This window comes from Phyllostomus hastatus, unplaced genomic scaffold (assembly GCF_019186645.2).
Source record: "Phyllostomus hastatus isolate PE091 unplaced genomic scaffold, TTU_PhHast_1.1 phas_scaffold_585, whole genome shotgun sequence".
Taxonomy (NCBI): domain Eukaryota; kingdom Metazoa; phylum Chordata; class Mammalia; order Chiroptera; family Phyllostomidae; genus Phyllostomus; species Phyllostomus hastatus.
Genome location: NW_025334037.1, coordinates 14,946,368 through 14,966,613, shown reverse-complemented (window position 1 = coordinate 14,966,613; position 20,246 = coordinate 14,946,368). Strand labels below are relative to the sequence as shown.

General features: G+C 33.6%; 1 protein-coding gene across 1 annotated transcript in view; it reads left to right on the top strand.

Moving 5' to 3' along the window:
• The window catches only part of KIF18A (kinesin family member 18A), a 76,286-nt gene that overhangs the window by 18,496 nt on the left and 37,544 nt on the right, over positions 1 to 20,246 (top strand). The window contains exons 7-12 of the mRNA XM_045825468.1: positions 842 to 1,018; positions 2,412 to 2,486; positions 2,698 to 2,810; positions 7,271 to 7,433; positions 13,016 to 13,180; positions 19,368 to 19,489. Of these exons, the coding sequence (XP_045681424.1) occupies positions 842 to 1,018; positions 2,412 to 2,486; positions 2,698 to 2,810; positions 7,271 to 7,433; positions 13,016 to 13,180; positions 19,368 to 19,489 (815 nt within the window). The remainder of the gene's footprint in view (positions 1 to 841; positions 1,019 to 2,411; positions 2,487 to 2,697; positions 2,811 to 7,270; positions 7,434 to 13,015; positions 13,181 to 19,367; positions 19,490 to 20,246) is intronic.

Here is a 20,246-nt window from a genome sequence, read left to right as displayed (position 1 = left end):
CTGGAGTCAGGAGACCGAGTGCTCATTTCTAACTGAACTACCAGCCGTGTGACCCAAGGTGACTCGTTTCACTTTATACTTAGCTCAGTTTTCCTCTTCTGTAATATGAAAGATTTATATTGCGTAACATAACCTTTTATCTTAATGTTATAATGCTCTGTTTTTACTTATATAGCAGTTGTACATCTTGGAAAATTTATTAAAGTCAGAACTGTATCTTAAGTAAAAGAAAACCTAGAAAAATTAAGTTCTTCTAGAACTATGTTTGCTTTCAGATGAAGTATCTGTAAAATGTAATTATAATTTTTTTTTATCCATTTTAGATGGTTAGAGAGAAGCAGCTCTGTGCCATGCAGAATTCTTAGTATTCCTCCAAGTATACTTTAGGACATATATTACTTTTGTATTTTAATTTCTTTTTTAAAAAATGGAATGGAGACATTTTATGTAGATATTTTGTTTTTGAATAGTTTTAGATACAGAAAAGGTGCTAATAAAAATACAGAAAAATTTTGTTAAATATACCCACACATAGTTTCCCCTGTTAACATCTCACATTAATATGGTACACTTATTACAACTAATGAGCCAATATCAATATTTTATTATTATCTAAAGTTACTTTATTCAGGTGGAGATATAGTTTTAGATAGAATATTCATTTTATGTATTCATGGAATAGTATAAGATTTATTATCATCATTTAGATCCCCATTTATATCATAACTCTGGGTAAATTGTGCAGTGCTTGAATTCTTAAAGCAAAGTGGTAGCAGGTTTGCATTTAAATGTGAAAAATGACGTAAGAATTCTTTTTGTTGTTTTTTGTTGTTTTTTTCAGAGAAAAAATCAGCATATTCCTTACAGAAATAGTAAGCTCACTCGCTTGTTAAAGGATTCTCTTGGAGGCAACTGTCAAACCATAATGATAGCTGCTATTAGCCCTTCGTCTATGAGCTACGATGACACATACAACACTCTCAAGTACGCTAACCGTGCGAAGGACATTAAGTCTTCTGTAAGTGTGTTTGCTCTGCCTTTGTTGTAAGAGTATTCAGTGCGTATTGTTTTTGTAATTCTAACAAAATATTAAGAGGTTTATTTCTACTAATGAATGAGGAGACAGTGTTAGAAATACCTTTATGGTTATGATTAATTGAACATTAACTTAAATAATTAAACCATTAACCATCTTTATTACATGTATAATGGATAGTATTGTTTAGTTTTTTAGGAGCTAGGGTGCTTTAGTGCCTTTCTTTCCAAACTTTTCCACATTGTGGCTCATGATATTTTGGTGGCATCCTGAAATTATTAGTCGAGGTTTTATTTAATACATTTGTGACAGCCAAGGATGACACTCTGCTTTAGCCTACCACCAACACTTTCTACCTGATAGCTTTGGACATGTTAGCTAGTTTCTCTAAACCTCAGTTACTTCATCTGTAAAATAGATACAATATCTGCCTCAGTTTCTAAAGTAAGTAGCCTTCTAAGAATCATTTATTTCTACATTTATGGTATTAATGTAACCAGTCTCTAGCTCCAGCAATATGATTGTGTAGGTCAGCATTTTTGCAAATAATTTGGAGTGATGAAAAGATACGTAAATCAAACAATGTATATATTTAAAATCATAGGATCTAAGGGTTTGAAAAGACCTGGAGTTCCACCCTTCTACCATTCCCATTGAGTGAACATGAGTGGGTTATTGTCTTCCTCAGAGAACTGTTTATGTACTATCTATATAATTTGTTGCTAAAGGTTGTAGAATATGGGCAAAGGTTTTTTGCACACATTTTTAATATAATTTGTAAACCAACCCATTGTCAAAGGCATTTTTAGCTTCACATTTGAGGAATCCCATGCTCAGAGTTGTGAGTGCTGAATTCTAAGTCCTTTAATTGAGACACGAGCAGGGCCTCAAAATCAGCTATTTGGACTTTCATGTTTAATGTCTACTGTACTATTCAATAGTTGCCAAGAGGCCCATATTATTACATAAAGTATAAAATCTAATAATTCGTTAAACTCTAGATGAACTTACAAGTTGGATGGATCTTAAAATTATCTCTGAATTTCTTCGAAGTCAGAGGAAAAAGAAAATGGGCAACTTTTATTATATTGCAAATGAATGCCTTGACAATTCTTAAGAATACCTTTTCTCAGATAATAAGGCAATATCTTTAACATTTCATCAACATTATTCATGTGCTCAACATATCTTCTTGTCATGAGTTTTAAACATGGGCGTAATTGATCATGATTGTCTCATGATTATACTTGCCACAAATTCTGAATTCATGTACTGAATTATGAGGATATAATGCCATTTTCCTCATATATATAACTATGTGATTGTGAGTTTTTTCTTTCTCTGTATGCAATCATAATTTCCATCTTTTTAACAGTTGAAGAGCAATGTTCTTCACCTTGACAGTCATATAACTCAGTATGTAAAGATCTGTAATGAGCAGAAGAAAGAGGTATGTCTACTCTTTACATTGTTATGTTAATTTCCCTCAGTTCCTCATTTATGGTATTCTGCAATCTTAATTGTCTAAAAATTTGACATGTGTTTCTATTACAATTGAAATCTGGCTTGTTCAATTATTTTCATGGCTAAAATTTTTCTGTGGACAAGTTTTTAATAGAGGCAATTTGTTTTGTGTTTTAACTAGTGTTTCTTTCTACTAGATTTTAATGTTAAAAGAAAAACTAAAAGTCTATGAAGAACAGAAGGCCTTTACTGATGAAAATAACAAAGCAAAGTTAATGATTTCAAACCCTCAAAAAAAAGAAATTGAAAGGTAAAATTGACATTAAAATAGTATTTTGAGGTTTTATTGTTTTGGAATTTTGTTAGATGTTTTGATATTGTATAAGTATGTCTTCATATAAATTCTCAGCTGAATTCTGGAAGTCACTGATTGGTCTTTATATGGTACAACTTCGGAGATCGATTAATTTTCCTTGTGATTATACAGATAGTGAGGAGAACCAGGACTTAGATGTAGTATGGAGACAGTGAAGCCAATTATGTCACTTAATGAAATTAGTTTTTAGTGGTTTTCTTATTTGTCTTCTCAGGTATGTCCACCGGAGCTGTTATAACAAAATACCAGACAACTAGATGGCATATAACAAAAAAAAATATTTTGAAGGTTGGAAGTTCAAGATCAGGGTGCCAGCATGGTTGGGTGCTGGCCTTCTTTTGGGTTGTAGACTTTCTTGAATCCTCAAATGGCCGAAAGAGAGGGAGACCTCTCTGGGGCCTTTCTATAAGAGCAGTAATCTCCTCTGTGGGCCCTTGGTTCTCATGAACTAACCACCTCCCAAAGGCCCCACCTCCTAATCACACTTAAGAGTGTTAGGTTCCAACATGAATTTCAGGGGATGCATGCAGGTGATTACACCTGGCATTATCATTATTTGTGTACTTAATGTAAATTTTGTGTACCTTCTCTTTGCTATCTATAACTCATAATAATCCACTTAATGAGTTTAAGTGGTTAATTATTTAAAAGAACATCTCTCAAGGATATAAATTGATACAGAATTTTGATAGGTTCACACTAAGCTTCTTTGCAGGTAAATTTAAAAGAAAACAAAGCTGTTAATATACATTACTCAAAAGTACTTTTTCCCTAAGCAATTAAGACAATTTTCCAAATTGTCTAGATCAGTGATCCTCAACTTTTTTTGGTGCCAGCGACCATGTCTGTGGAAGACAATTTTTCCACAGATGTTGGGGTAGAGGATGCTTTCAGGATGATTTAAGCGCGTTACATTCAAGCCTACCTCCTGCTGTGTGTTCCTAACAGGCTCAGAAGGTACTGGTCAGTGGCCCAGAGTTTGGGGGACCCTGGTCCAAATGGTTCAAATGCTGTGAATCTTGAGTAGTTTTAAAAGACAGTAGGGAATTCCTGCATCAAACAAGTTTGGAAATTACTCCTTAAGGAATATTAAAGATTTACAGGCCTGGCTGGTGTGGCTCAGTGGATTGAGTGCCAGCTTACAAATCCAAAGGTCTCCGGTTTGATTCCCAGTCTGGACACATGCCTGTGTTGCTGGCTATGTCCCCAGCAGTAGGGGGCATGTGAGAGGCAACCACACATTGATGTTTTCTCCCTCTCTTCTCCTCTCCCTAAAAATAAATAAATAAAATCATTTAAAAATAAAAGATTTCCAAAGTACACCAGAATAGTGGAGGCTTTGAGAGGACCTGTAATAAGGAAATCTATTTCAGCTTTGCTTAAAGTGAAACTTATTTGACATTTCCTAGAGCCAATTTTCTATTTCCATTAGTATGAGAAACTAACCACAACTTGATTATTCACACTGTTTGGGAATTCTAAGAGTACCTAAGACTAGTCAACAGTGACCTCAATTTAGTTTCAGGTTGCAACACCTTTTATAAATTAGATTTGTATGTTGAATTTACATTAAATATCTATGATTTGAAAAACAGTATTTTTTATTCATCTTCATAGTTTTTCATGAGTTTTAGGGCCGTATTAACTTTATCTGATCATTAAAATAGTCCTTTGAAATTTAGCAGATAAGAATAAGAACTGTAAAAATCATCTCTTTCAAATCTTAATCCTTTTGTTCCCATACTGTGGTATTTCACAACTATCATAGGAATTAAAGTTATTTATCAATGACAATGAATCAGTTTTCCATATAGTATAAAGTTGACCTATATTTTTAAATATTTTTTTAAATTTAGATATTTTACCTTTTTATTAAACTTACTGGGGTGACATTGGTTAATGAGATCTTATAGGTTTCAAGTACACATAATATAATATAATAATGTATAGGAAAGTTAACTTATATATTATTATATAAGAGCTTTGTTTATGCTGGAGATTTTCTCAGGTGTCTAAATTATTTTCTGTTAATAACCATAACAATCCATTGTCAAAATAAAATTGTTAGATTTTATTAATCTTGTAATGCTTTTTGTATATCCCACTAATTTTATAGTGTCTTTTAAAAAATAACAAGTAAAAATGATTCCTTGTTATTCATCTTATCAAAGAAAGCTTTCAGCTGATGTATCATTAATAGTTTGGTTATTATTTTATTTGTTAATCAAATGTGGGATCGGCCTTCATGCAACCAGTCATCTCTTTGTTGATGTAAGTTTCTTGAAACTTAAAGAAGTCACCCACTGCTCAGATTTGGAGTCATTGCTTGCATGTAATTGCTTAGCACTGGCTAACTGTATATGGTTACCAAGTCCCACCTTACAAGTTACTGGACTTCTAGAGCTGATGATGTCTTCCAGTTGTTGGACCTTTCCTCTGATAAAATGATTCAGGAGGGCAATGGCCTGAGCTTTCAAATAAGCATTTGTTTGGGTATTTTTTACATTTCACCCTGACTTGAGCAACAATAAAAACTTTGAGTTTTAAATAATGCAGTATGTTAAATAATGTACTTGTATGTAGAAAAGTAGGTAATAATAGAATCATATACCCTATAGCCTTTGTTATTTTCCCTTAAAAGTATCTCCTGAAATATATGAAATACCTCTCATCATATCAATCACACTGTTATATAGAACTTTTAATGCCATGAATTTGCAGAGTGTCTTTAGAAATAACATGTTTATGAAGCTTAAATAGATAAAGGGAAGTAATGCAGTTTTTAACATCTATCAAAAGTATTTGGAAAGATAATCAAAAAGGAAATATGACTGTTCTTTATGTGGAATAATTATAAAACTTTTGACTATAACAAGAAAATTGTGTGGTTTTTAATATTCATTATATATCATCTAAGATAATTAACAAAGATTTTTGGTTTTTAGTTACTTAAATGTTTTAAATGACTAGAAAATAGTTATTTGTCAATCTCTTAAAACGTTCTGTTTTAAAAGGATGGAAGTTTTTTGTTGTTGTTTTTTTAAGGAGTGCCTTAGCAAGCTTTGATACTAATTCCCTTTCTTTCATCTTGAACACTAAACACCAGTTATTGAAATAAATCTGCACCACAAAATTACAAAATTGACAAATATTTAATTATGTTCTTGAATAAAATATTAAAGAAAAACTAAGAAATTATCTTTGGTTTTAACCTAAAGATGACTTATCAATTCATTTACTGGCATTAGCATTGTTGTAATATAATACAATGAAATTGCAATGTCCGTACATACTTTCTATGAAATATTTATCAGTTTGACAAAATTGCAGTAAAGTCGATGTATTGTGGTTTATATTCATTCCCAATGGAGTTTCATTAAGAACTACTGACGTAAATTGGCAGTGTTGTTACCACAAATCCCTACAAATATATCTAAAATTTGGCCAAAGACCATTTATTTTTAAGGGCATGTACTTTGTTACAGTTTTATTTTAAAGTCTTCACAGTTCATTTTTCTTTGAGAATTTTGCCTGTGTGTGACTATACTCTTTATACTGTTGCTATAGCTCAGAACTGGTCTGTGACTTAAAAGTATAAATATGTTTTATGAAATCACAGTGTTGCTGTGACGAATGCTCTGTCAACCTAGCAGCTGTGGGATTGCAGGGTCATTCTCGGGCTTTCAGGGGAGTTTTTCAGCTTGAGATCTTTATGCATTTGGAGGTGATATGGGTCAGACTCTCCAACTTTGATTCTCTAGATCTGTACTGCCCTTTTGAGGAAACACTCTAGAGTGGCTTTACTTCGTTTACCACATTGTAAACTTGGATATTTGGGGTCATGGCCAGTGTCACTGACTCTTAGCCAGGCTTAGGGGGTCCCTAGCCTTATGGTGTGTTTTCACTCTAACAAATTCTGAAGCGGAAAACAGGCTTTCTCACCTTCCCTAGGGGACCAGAGAGGCTCCATATGATTATGCCACACACTGCTCGTTTCTTCACAGTGAGCAAACACCAGAACAACACACAGTGCTGGGTTGCTTTGGGGCCTTGTGAACTGGGGTAGTACGTACAGGTCCAGATTATCATTTATTTCCTACAAATATTCTATTTTTGCTAAGCAAAATATAGTGTATGACTAATAACAGAGGCCTTATAATACATATATCTTTAATATGATCTTTCATGAAGGAGAACCAGTGTAGTAAAACAGTTAATAGCTGTTTCCAAACGTTTTTGTAATTTAATAGGAAATAGTCACTTTAACTAATTTGCCATTTATCACTGAGTCTCATTCTTGGGTGGTATCTCTCTTGTTTATGCATTTCATTAAATAAACTCTGTCATCTGCCACAAAATTAATGAGATTATATAATGTCTTTTATCTTTTGTAGGTTTCAAGAAATTCTGAACTGCTTGTTCCAGAATCGAGAAGAAATTAGGCAAGAATATCTGAAGTTGGAAATGTTACTTAAAGAAAATGAGCTTAAGTCATTCTATCAACAACAGTGCCATAAACAAATAGAAATGATGTGTTCTGAAGACAAAGTAGAAAAGGTATTCAACAACTTTATTTTATTTTTTTCCATCATCATTTAACCCCCCATATCCTTTTAACAACATGGCAACTTCCAGTTCTAGAAATTTGATAGAGTTACTTAATCACCCATTCTCTACAACTACCTGGAAATTCTAGAGGAGATGTGGGAAACATTGTTTTAAAGGTATAGTTAACAGGACAAGAAAGAACATCAGTGACAACTTGCTTCTGCGAGAGTTGCTGGAAGGCCTAACATGAATGAGGTTAACATTGAAGGGGAGCTGAGTGCCGCAGCTGGGGCAGTGGGAGCTGTCCACCCCAGATACAGCAATAGTTTTCAACTAGACCAATGGCAGACTATTTTTCCAGGGAAGAATATTTTATCACTGACAGTGTTAGACTTGCCCTTGCATGGCACTAAAAAAAAACAGAGCAACTTTTAGTTGGTGTTATTATTTAATGTAGGCATGCAGTGCCCACCCTCTCCACACACAGAGACCACTTTTACTGTCCTGTCCTTGATGTACACCGCTACTTAGAAAACAGACCCAAGGGAGCCAGTGCGTTGGAAATGACAGGCCCCACTTAGAGCTGGGAACCTCAGGCCTGCGCCCTTTGTATGGGGAGTACACCAGGAGAAAACATCTTACCAGCTAGCACTGGAAGACAAGGAACCAAGCCTAGGATAAGGAAAAAGGCCTCACGGAAGACTTTCACTATAGTTATATGGAACTCTCACAAGATTTGGGATTTGAATTTTTATAATTCATGTGTTTCACTTAGCAAATTTCTAAGGTGAGAAATTAACATAGAAAATGGTATCATACCAGTGAAAATCCATGTGGAACTGGGCAGAAGCAACACAAAATGAACCTAGCAAAACACACCCACAGCTCATACCACCAGTGAGAACTTACTGTCCAAAATTCCAAACACGAGGAACACTGTTCCATAAGCAAATCAGTGGACTTAGCAAATGTGACAGAATACCCAGAACGTCAGATAATAGCACAATCTGATAAAAACTGTAATGAATAAGTCATCAAAAGGAATTAACAATAAGTGAGTCAAGATAAAAAGAACATCAATATCTGAGGAGAAAACAAATGAAATGTCTAGGAACTAAAGATTTATTTACTGAAATTTAAAAATTTGCTTTATAGATACAACACTAGGCAATGAGTCTATATATATTAACTCATTCAATTCTGAAAAAATCTGAAATACATAAGATTATTATCCTCATAAATAAGGTGAGGAAACGGCATGTAGAATTCATTTTGCCCGAGGTCACAGGGCTCACGGGTGTCAGAGCTTTGACCTGAACTTCAGAGAGCTGATGCCAATGCCTGCGCTCGTGCCCCTGTGCCTTTTACATGCTCAGGACAGCTGGAGAGGGGGTTAAGGAGCGGGGACGTCTGAGGATCATAAGATAAAAAGATAGCAAATGTGAACACGTTACATGAAGGATAGACTGAAAAATCATGAATTCATCTAATAGATATTCTGGAGGTGTATTAGTGCAAAAGGAGAAACTATATTATGAAAAGTTTACGGTTTAGAATTTTTTAGGGCTAGTGAGATATAAACTCAAAAAGTGTGAGTTCTTGGCATGATAAAAGTAAAATTGTATACCTGGACAGACATGCGCAAAGCCAAATCACCCCAGATCAGAAAAATAAACATTTTGGAAATACTGGGTAATTGTTTTCCTCAGTTTTGGTGTTCAGTGATGACAAGGTTAATTTTATTTGTTATGTGTTTATGTAATTTAATTACACCAGTAATGCATGAGATACATTTCATATGTTACTTATTAAAAAGCTTTCACTTAAAACTTCCAAGTCCTCTTTGACCTCCATCACAAATGCATTTTTTTCTTTTTTCATCTTCCCAGAGGTAACAATTATATATAAAATTATTTACATTTTTTAATGTATGAAACAGTGTTATACTATGTGTTTAGCTCAATTATTTGCACTTATAGATTGATTTTTAGCAGGGATATTTCTTTTCAGTTTTATATAGATATCCATTAAATAAATGTCAGTTATCTGAGGATGTAATTATCTGATTTGTTTCTTGCCAGGATGGAGGGCAAATTCAATCATGGGAAGCTGATACTAACTTAGTATCTTAACTTTTAACAACAGACCTTATTGAGCACTTGCTTACAGGCAAAGCATTATAGTAAGCACAATGTATAAGTAAATAAAAGTATGAGACATTGTATGCCCTTAAATTATTTATAAGTTAGGTCAAGCAATAAAATCATATACAAATGAGGCACTAAATGACTATCATTTAAGTAGTAGTAGTGCATTAATAAAAAACAGCTAATATTATTGAGCACTGTGTGCCAAAGCACTTGGTGCTTTCCAGAGTCCTTTCCATGGGATGATTTGTTTAGTAATTTTTATGAGTCTGTGAGGTAGATCCTACGTTACCACCATCTGTGAGCAACAGAGGCACCGAGAACTCGAGTGAGTTTTCTGGGTTAAATACCTAATTAATGTGGCTGAACCAGTATTAAATGCTGGTTATGTGGCTTCAGAGTCTGTACTCTGAAATCATTCTACTATACCATAAGTACCATAAATGCTATAGTTAATTCAAAGAAGAAAACAGTGGCTCCCAATTTTTGTGGTTAAGAAAGGGTTCCTGTTGGAGAAATGTGATTTATACTGGGCCTTGCATGAGAGTATTAATAGTAGAAAAACAAACAGAAATAGTATAGAGTATAGATATCAGTTTAACCAGAACACAGTATATTTGTAGGACAGTATGTATGGAAGTATATAACTACACTGAAAACTTCTTGCCAGTCCCCCATCCCTTATGCATAGCAAATACCATTTATTGATTGGCATACTCTTTCTTTCTATATCTGAAGTTGCCAGAGCTAAACACCATGAATGGATTGGAGATGGCACATGATTAAAACATATTTGCCACATTGGGAGTTATTGACAATCAGTAGTGGGCCAGATTGTGGAAACTTTGGTTGCCAGGAATTTTGAAAGCTATTTTTGTAGTCAAAAGCCCGTCTTTGGAGCAAAGGAATAGCACATTCTTAGAGTTTAGAAACAGGCTGTCGCTTTTTAGACATTTGATTATTATTTAGTACAATTAATAAATTTGGGCTATTTAATCCCAGACTAATTTAAAGTTATTTTACTCTTTTACTAATACCATTGAATATTGAATGTGAATGCCTACAATGATTAAGACATAATAGTAGGATGGGTTTGGTTTGTCTAATTTTTTTTCTGTTTTCATCTTGATTCTTCTGCTTAGTAGCCTTTTCTTCAACCCACTTGTCTTTTATGATTTCTTACTTTTTGTTATTTCCATCTGTATGTTGCTTATAGGTATTCTTATGAGCTCAGGTAAGCAATGGAGATAAAACCTGTTAAGTTTATTGGTTGTATTTAAACTATCTAAAAACATAGGGAGATATCTAGAGGCTGAGTTTGGAGGGGAGGTTGTGTGTGTGTTTCTTTGCGTTTTTGTTTTTTATACACAGAGGTGTTTAGTCTTTACCAAACTGCTTGCTAAGGTAAGAACTTTTATATCTTTCTTGGACTCTCCAAAGGAGGTTTATTATCAGAAGTGCTAAAAGAATCTCCTGGCATTGTTTCAGCCAAAAGTGGTTCTAGAGTATGGACTCTGAGATTAGTGTTAAAGTGAAGCTCCTGGGTAATTGTATGACCACGTAAAGATAATCTGCATATTACTTTTAGTGAAATAATGAGTTCACCTTATTACTGGTCCTTTTGCACACAGCAGTAGTAACACCTAAATTTTAGAATTTTGTGTTCACACCCAAGATCTTTTGTAGTATTCTTAGAATTTTGTTAATAAAATATATAAAGCTCTTTGAAACTTTAATGGGAATATTTTACTTTAATCTCAGAATTTAACATGCATACTTAAGAATTTCACTGAAACACTTCTTTGTTTCAGAACAGTGATTCAATAGGCATACCCTGATGTAAAATACAGAGATCTGTCATAAAGGATGCATTTGATGAACAAAAGAAGTAAAAATTCGAAACATACCTTTTAGGGGTTTTTGGTATTAAATATTGACTGCCTTCAGACCCACAGGTCATTTTCTGCCCTTTTTTAAGAGTACTACAACATTTATAATTGTTAAAGCAAAATAAAGACAATTTGACTTAACTGCCTTGCCTCTGGCACATACAGTGCTTTTGTTCATTTTTTTTCAGATGAGGTAACTGAATACTAACTGAAACTGACTTGCCTAAGCTTACAGACCTGCTGATAAGCAGAAGAAAGTCAAGAAGCCATATATCCTCCTTTCTGCTCCAGCAGTGGTTCTAAACTTTTCAGCTTTTCAGGACCCCTTTCTGCTTTAAAGAAATTATTTTTGGAACCTCAAAGAGCTTTTGTTCATGTGTATTCCGCCTACCAATATTTCCATATTAGAAATTTAAACTCAGGTTTGCAAAAATACATTACTTTAAAAATAATCATGTATTATTTTTAATCATATAATAGTACAATAATCATGTATTATTTTTAATACATGATTCTTTTTAATTAATCATCTATTAATTTAAAAATAATTGAATGACCTATTGCATGATAACATAAGTAATACTATAATGAAAAATAACTGTTTATGTTTTGTAAAACAAACAAAATGGCAGTGAGAAGAGTGATGGTCTTTCACATTTTTGCAAGTCTCTTTAATACCCATCTTTTCCCTAAAATGTCAATACATGTTTTATAAAAAATAATAAGGAAGAAGAATTTATCTCCTAAAGAGAGTAAGGTCTTTGACCCAGTTCAAATGTAGTTCCTGTTCTTTTTTCTTTTTTTCATGTAGTTTCCTACTTCCAAAATCAGCTGTAGGGCCATATTTTAGTCCATGGGGATCTATTATCTCCACTCCAGCCATCATATTTGGTGATTATAGAGTTCAGTGTCTCTTTGGCACATAGCTCAGACAGGTCAAGATGCTCTGGCCGACAGTTCCTATGATAGTGTGCGAGACCCTTGGGGTAAGAAACCAAAAGGCTGGTTTTGATCCCAAGTCAGGCTTACATAAAACACTGAAAATATTTGTAATATCCATTATTCATCAGGCAAGATCAGATATTTATGACCATTCTGTTACAAGCTCTATTTTCTGTCATTTACACCAGCCAACCTGAAGGTCTTACAGGTAAAATCAGAGCACTAGAACACTTTTTCGTCACAAATTGAAGGGAAGATAAAGAGCATACGTGGGAAGGAAATTATGGAACTTATCAGACCATGTATGGACTTTTCAAATGAAACATTTAAAAGAACATATTTTAACACACACACAAGTTATAGTCTTCAATTTGGCCATTGTGTTTCTTAAAGCCAAAAACCCTTGACATGTAATTTTATAAAAATGATTCACAACTCAATTTTTTCCTGCAAGCAGTAATATTGTGAGATTTCAAAGAAGAAATAGCTTTAAGTATGGAAGTGTAGCCTTAATATACTATAATTGCACACTCATAAGAAAATAATACTCTACTAATATCACATGCATCAGATACCCTAAAAATTAAGTTGACTTAAATGCATTGTTTTTCAGGCCACTTGCAAACGAGATCATAGACTTGCAATGTTGAAAACCCGTCGCTGCTACCTACAGAAGAAAAGAGAGGAGGAACTGAAGCAATTTGATGAGAATACTAATTGGCTCCATCGTGTTGAAACCGAAATGAGACTCTTAGGTCAAAATGGTCGTATTCCAGAGGTACAGACATGTTTGTACAGGCATACCTCAGAGATAATCGTGGCTTCATTTCCAGACCACCACGATAAAGCGAATATTGCAATAAAGAAGTCACAAATTTTTCCCAATGCGTATAAAAATTATGTTAACACTATACTGTACTCTGTTGTGTGCAATAGCATTATATCCAAAAAATGTTTATCCCTTCATTTAAAAGTACTTTATTGCTAAAAAAAATGCTAGCCATCATCTTAGTCATAATCTTTTTGCTGGTGGGAGAGTATTGCCTTGAAGTTGATGAAAATGCAAAATCTGCAAAGCACAATAAAACAAACTTTATCTTGTAAGAACTGAGCTCTTTGAACTCATCATCTTTGTTCTTGAGTAAATATCTTTCAGAAGACAATTATTGCTCCATTTCTCTGAGATTTAATTGACTAATTTTACTGTTTTTAACTGAATATACCTTCTGCCTTGCTAATTGCCAACTAAATTTGCCTTTTTGTACTTTTAGAAGAGTAAAGTTACTTGTAATTGTTGTTTTTCGTAAACAGTTGCATTCTTTTATGAGGTAGCTCTTGATTTAGAATAAAATAATTTTATTTCAAACTGTACTTGAGGAATAATCATGTAGGTAATTTTAGTCTGTTTTAGTACTTGATATTTTGTGCAAAAAGAATGGTGGTGACCATTGCTGATATTATGGCTAAAGAAAGCGGATTTGAAAGCTGTATGCATGTGTGTATATGTACTAAACTGAAGATGTTTCAGCTGGAGTGGTAAAAGGTTATATTTATAAAAAGTAGGATGGGTAATAATGGTTAATGGAAGAATCAGGTTAAACTGTTCAGCAATCTGAACACATGTTTACAAAAAATCTGACGTTAGTGTCTTAAAGTTAGAGGTGTATTTTGCTCCCTTAACAGTAAGTCTTGGGAGTGTGCAATTCATTTGTTTTTTTAATCTTCACCCAAGGATATGTTTACTGATTTCAGAGAGAGAGAGAGAAATATCAATGTGAGAGAGAGATATTGATCTGTTGCCTTCCGTACACATTCCCACTGAGGGGGCCAGCATCGAACCCACAACCTACATATGTGCCCTGACCAGGAATCGAACCTACAGTGTTTTGGTGCACAGGATGATACTCCAACTGAGCCACCTGGCCAGGGCAGAATATGTGGTTCCTTCTTAATATAGTGCCTCCTATATAGTGCCCTAATATACCATTCTGATGAACAGTAAGTTATCACTGTCGTCGTCATACTTGTCATTTATTAGTTGTAATATCAGTATTCCTTCTGTAGTCTCAAGTTCAGATTTAGCCCAGGGGAAGAAAGAGAGCATGAGGGATATTTATATTATGAGAATAAGATCTTTTTCAATAATTTCTAGCAGACATATTTTAATAGCTAGAATTGTCATATAGCTATTCCTAACTACAAGGGTATCTGGAAAGGTGAATGTTTTTGCTGGACACATTATTTCCAAAACCAAAATTAGAGTTCTCTTAATAAAGAAGAAGGGATGAATAAATATGGAATAAGCAGCCAACAAACAAAGTTAACTAATTTTGATTCAACTACCTAATACTTTAAAAGAACAACTTATACTTTTTTTAAAGGAAGAGCAACTGTACCCTGATGTTTCTCTTCTGAAATTATATACACTGTATCAGCTAATTGTAATCCTACAATCTTCATATTTCTAAAAAAGCACTAGACTGAAAATGAATACAGTGAAATGCAGCATAAAATATTCAGTAACAAATGGATGAAGCTAGTGATCATTAATGTTCAAAGATATCAATTTTTTTATAACAGTTCAAAGATATTAGCCAATTCATCATAACCAGGAAAATGAATCCCCTGACTACATAGCAATAGTTGTAAATGGCTTTTGTTTGGTTGGTTTTTTTTTAGCATTAAAGCTCAAAGTGGAGGGAGAGGAGACTAGCAAGAGTAGTTAATGATGACATTGAAAGGATCCGCAAGCAACAGATACTGTGTTTCTTAAGAAGAAAGCCAAAGACAAATAGAAACTAAATAGTTTCTTAGTGTGAAGATTCATCTAGGGCCAGCCAACAATCTATAACTCAGTAATTCTAGAAGTCTTCAAAATGTCCTGCTGAAAGCATACCAGCTAGTCAGTTCAGTGGATTAGGAATTAAATGTTGTGCAAAGTATACTTTAATGAGATTTTATAATATAATTTAATTGATACAGCACTTGAGAATATTCCTTACAGAGAGAATATAAATATTGGAAAGAGGATAGACTTTAGAGTTGGAGTATTAATTCTGGTACTTGTAGTTGTGTTGAATACTGGCTTTAATACTAATTATGTGAACAAGTTGTTTAACTTTGTTGTCTTAATTTCTCATCTTTAAAATGTATATAAGGTATTATGAAATTAAGCAAAATACTATATGCAAAGACCTAGTACCACTTAACACATAATAGATGGTTAATAAATAATAGTTTATTCTAAGTAACAATAACATAGAAATCAATAGCCAAATAAAGGCACACTGAAGGATCACAACAGAGTTGGCTGCATTATAAAATCCATTTTCCATTTTTCCTCCAAAATAGAAATTCTGACTTTTGGGGTCATAGATGCCTTTGAGACTAGCAAAATTGATCTTCTCTCAGATGGTAGACTGGGGAGGTCACATTCATACAACTTTACCTTTTTATAAAAGTCACTTTTTCTTTGATATAACATTCATAATATTTACTCTAGAAGAACAAAAGCACATTTTTTAAAAACGCTGTACTCATCTTAAGGTGATACAATAGACATATTTGTATGAGCCAAAAGGAGTAAGCAAAAAAAAAAAAAGACAATGGTTAATCAATAAACTATAATAGAGATTATCTAGGTTAGAAAATGGAACTGTTGAAATTCCGTGCCAGGTGTGAGGCATCTAAAACTGCAGAGGCTCATCACAGAACGCCGCTAGCCTACATCAGAGTGTCCTAGCCGTGTTCTGGATGAACGGTTTGCAGAGAAAACAGCTGATATTCCTGGCCAAGTGAGTGTTTCTGATTCAGTGTACAAGAGCTGATTATCTTGAAAAGTTAACAGATGTTGAATGTTTATAGTAGCTTTTGTTTTGTTTTATTTATTTATAGTAAGTTTCACTTATTTGTTAGACACCATATCTATCTAAAACAGTCTTATTTTCAAGGCAATCATTGTCTAAATGACATCAAATTATAAGCATTTTGGTAGAGCTAAATTTTTTGCCGTATTCTAAAATAAATACTAGATTCTTTAGTTTTATTTATTTGTGGTTCTGATGTTCTAATAGAACAGTTAGCACTTCTAGTGAGCAAAACCTTTTCATGGTTCTAAAAAATTTTTTGCATGTAGTAAAATATAACAAAATTTACCATCTTAACGATTTTTAGGTCTACAGTTAAAGTGGCATTAGTACAGTCATTATATAGTTTTTAAATATTATTACTAGAGTGTTTTATAATAGCTTTACTTAATTTATATTATTCTCATATTATAACTTAATATGTTTGTATAATCAACATTCTAATTCATGACTCAGCCTCAACTAGAGAAATGCTTAAGCACTTGTAAGAGGAAAATAAACAATTGTATAAGTTAACTAGTTTTAGTTTGCCTTTGCTTTCCCATATTTATCATAAGTTCCTAATTTTAAAAATGGCCTAGTGTTCCTTTTAGCATTATTACTATTGCTAATTTGTTTTTGTCTTAGTCTACTTAGTAGTGTTTTTTGAGTTACTATTGTTTGGGTTATTTTCAATAAACTTAATTTTTAATATAGTCAAATTGAATTTTTTTAATCATTCTGTTTGCTATAACTCTCTTAAACAGAACTTTTCCATATCTGATTCAGGTATTTTGTTTTAACGCATGATTATAATTTGAAAAAAATTGAACTGTTTCCATTTTTGACACCCCAATCCCACTCTTAAATTCTTTTTCTTGTGGCTGTTTTTATAGCTAAAGTAATTGTCTATTTAAAAGACATTATTTTATATGTAAGAAAACCGACATATAACTCTGTAAAAGGAGTTACCATAGTCATACAACTCTGGACTCAGACCTAGTACTGTGACTTTCGAATGGGTGCTCTTTTTTTTCTGTACCCTCCTGCATTATCTGCTTTTTAATCTCTCAAATCTGTCCACTTCTCTCTCTCTCCCACTACCACTACCCAAAATCAGCCCCCTCCCCACTTCCATGAGTGGACTGCTACATTTGGTCTTTCTGCCTTCATTCATATTGCACTGCAATTCATTCTCTCTACTGCAACTAAAATGAGCTTTCTAAAATGTAACTCTGATCATATCACTGTTCAGTGCTTTCTCCCTAATATAATCTCTCTATTATGATCTCCCAGGCCTAGCATGACACCTGAATACCTCTCAAGTTTTATATATCACCTCATTATATTTTTCACTTCAGCCATTACTAACCTACTTGTAGTTCTCAGAATAGGCCCTGCTCTTTTAATCATTAGTATAGCAAGACAAGGAAAGACTCAAATTGTAAACTTGTTTTTTCAAAGATGACAAGCTGGCCAAGGCCCATTATTGACTACTATACATTCAAGGCTTGCCTTTTTAAAAGAAGAGTCATTCAGAACAATGAAGGAATAAGATTAACAGAAGAAGCATATATAGAAGGGATTTTTTTCTTTCTTTAAGACAAAAGATGGAGTATTTGGCAATAAGTACACTATTAGGATTATTGAATTTTCTAACTGGAAAACACTAAAGAGATCATCTAGTCAAGCACTTAATTTTGGTCAAATAATCTCCATAAAGACCTTATTTTTGGCTTAAGGTTGCATTAGTGTATGGCTGAGACTATCTAAAAATCACCAGACATAGGCCAGCATTCTAACTGTATCATACTGATTCCTAAAGAGAGTTTTCTCTAAAATACTTACTGTATTTCTTGAAACACAATTATGAGTCATATGAATAAGCCCCAGCTTTAATATATCTAGGGCACACAGATTGGCACTGCTTTCCTGTCATGGTGCCTATCACTGAGCATAGAAATATTAAAAACAGGTGGGGGGACTTTTAAGCTTTTAGAGAATTAATGGCCAACTGCAGGTTGGGAGGAATATTGAAAAGCCAAAATGGACTTGGGACTTGTCCGCAGGAGGGTGTTCCCAGGCACAGATCCCTTGCTTTATGGAACTGTTGTTGCAGCCTCTCACTTTCTTTCATTATATTGACTGAAATTTTCCCAATTAAAGATTTTGAGAATGCTGTTGCATCATTATCAGTGTTTCAGTGTAACCAGTTAGCTGACACTTTTCATACTCAAGTTTTAGTAAGTTTGAGGAAAAATAAGTAACTTTAGGACAGGAGTGTCAAACTCATTTTCACCAGGGGCCACATCAGCCTTGTGGTTGCATTTAAAGGGCTGAATATAATTTTAGGACTGTGTAAATGTAACTGCTCCTTAATAGTTAAGCAACAACTCAGTGTTGCCACCAGGTAGAAACAAAGTGCCGGGCTGGATTCAGCCTGCGGGCCTTGTATTTGACACCTGTGCTTTAGGTGGCTGATTAGGTAGCACTCGAGCCTACACCCATGAGGCTTTGGAAAACGGGGGTCTACAAAAGACTTTTTTATACTTCTGCTGTAGGATGAACCTTATACCAAGATTGATTTTAAGCAAGAAACTTATATGCAAATCCAAGCATTGTAAACTGGGGGCAGTAACACTGAAGTGGTTTGACACAGTCCCTGGTCTGGCATTGAACCATAAGTCCAGTGCAGGTGGAAAACAATATAAACAGTTACTGGTCAATACTATGACAGAGACCAATAGGGATGAAGAGTATCCATCGTCACATATAATGCTCAAGGAAGGCCTCCATAAAGAAGTGCCATTTAAGCAAAAACTGATCATATTCATGTATTTTCACAATATGAACAAATTGGATAGACTAAGAAACTGTCGCCATAATAAAATTTGTCATGAGTTTCTGACCTGTTTTTGAGGAAACTTAAAACTCATCTTACTTGTAAGTTATAGATGCCTATACCAGAACACTCATTTTTCAAACTACTTCCAAGCACATCGTTGCATAAGTAAAAAAATTACATCTGTTGACACCAATATAAAATAAGTTTTATTAAAATTGATTTAATTTGTACATTCTCAAAGGAATCTGACATATAGTTTACATTGTTTTCCGTAGGAACTCAATAAAGATCTTCATTGTCACCATTTGTACCTCCAGAACAAAGATTTGAAAACACAAATTAAACATATGATGGATCTAGCTTCTCTTCAAGAACAGCAACACAGGCAAACTGAGGCGTAAGTACATGTATTTACCTTTTCTACAAATTTTAACCCTGTAAATCTTAGGAACCTTAAGCACGGAAGTTCACTTTTCCAAGTTTTATATGGTATGGGATACATTATTTTTAAGTGTCTGCCAGTATCAGAAAGCATAACGAGTTTGAGAACATTGAGGAAATTAAAGATGTGATTCTTCTCCAACTAACTTTTTATAATGCTTTATGGTTTGAAAAGCATTTTTTGAATTGATTGTTTTATGTAACATATGCCATGTCATGCAAAATCCCAAAGATACCTATATTATGAAAAGGAATCTGTCTCTACCTGTCTTTGAGCTCTCATTTCCTGTCTTAGAAGCACTTACTATTAATACCAACTAAATATTTAAGTAGGCAGTTTTTAAGCATTTACATCCAGAATAATATCATGCTATCATTAAAATGAATTACTAAAAATGTATACACTTTGTATCAAGTGTCCAGTTTTTATGTCATGCTCTCTACTAGCTCAGCAGTAACATCATGTGAATCTGTAGTAACATAATAGCAAAAATGTACAACAGTCTTTATTTTTGTTACCTCAGATATGTTGATCAACTCCTTAAGTGTCACTGTCATGCTCTGGAAAAATGGGAAATTTATTTCTCTTAGAGCTTTCTGCTGATCTAAAATTCTACTGGCATTCTAGTAGTGTCCTCAAATAACTGGTAATTAATTTTACATCCTTTCTAATTAAAGGAAATCATAATAAGTTAATTATTTTTTGAAAGAAA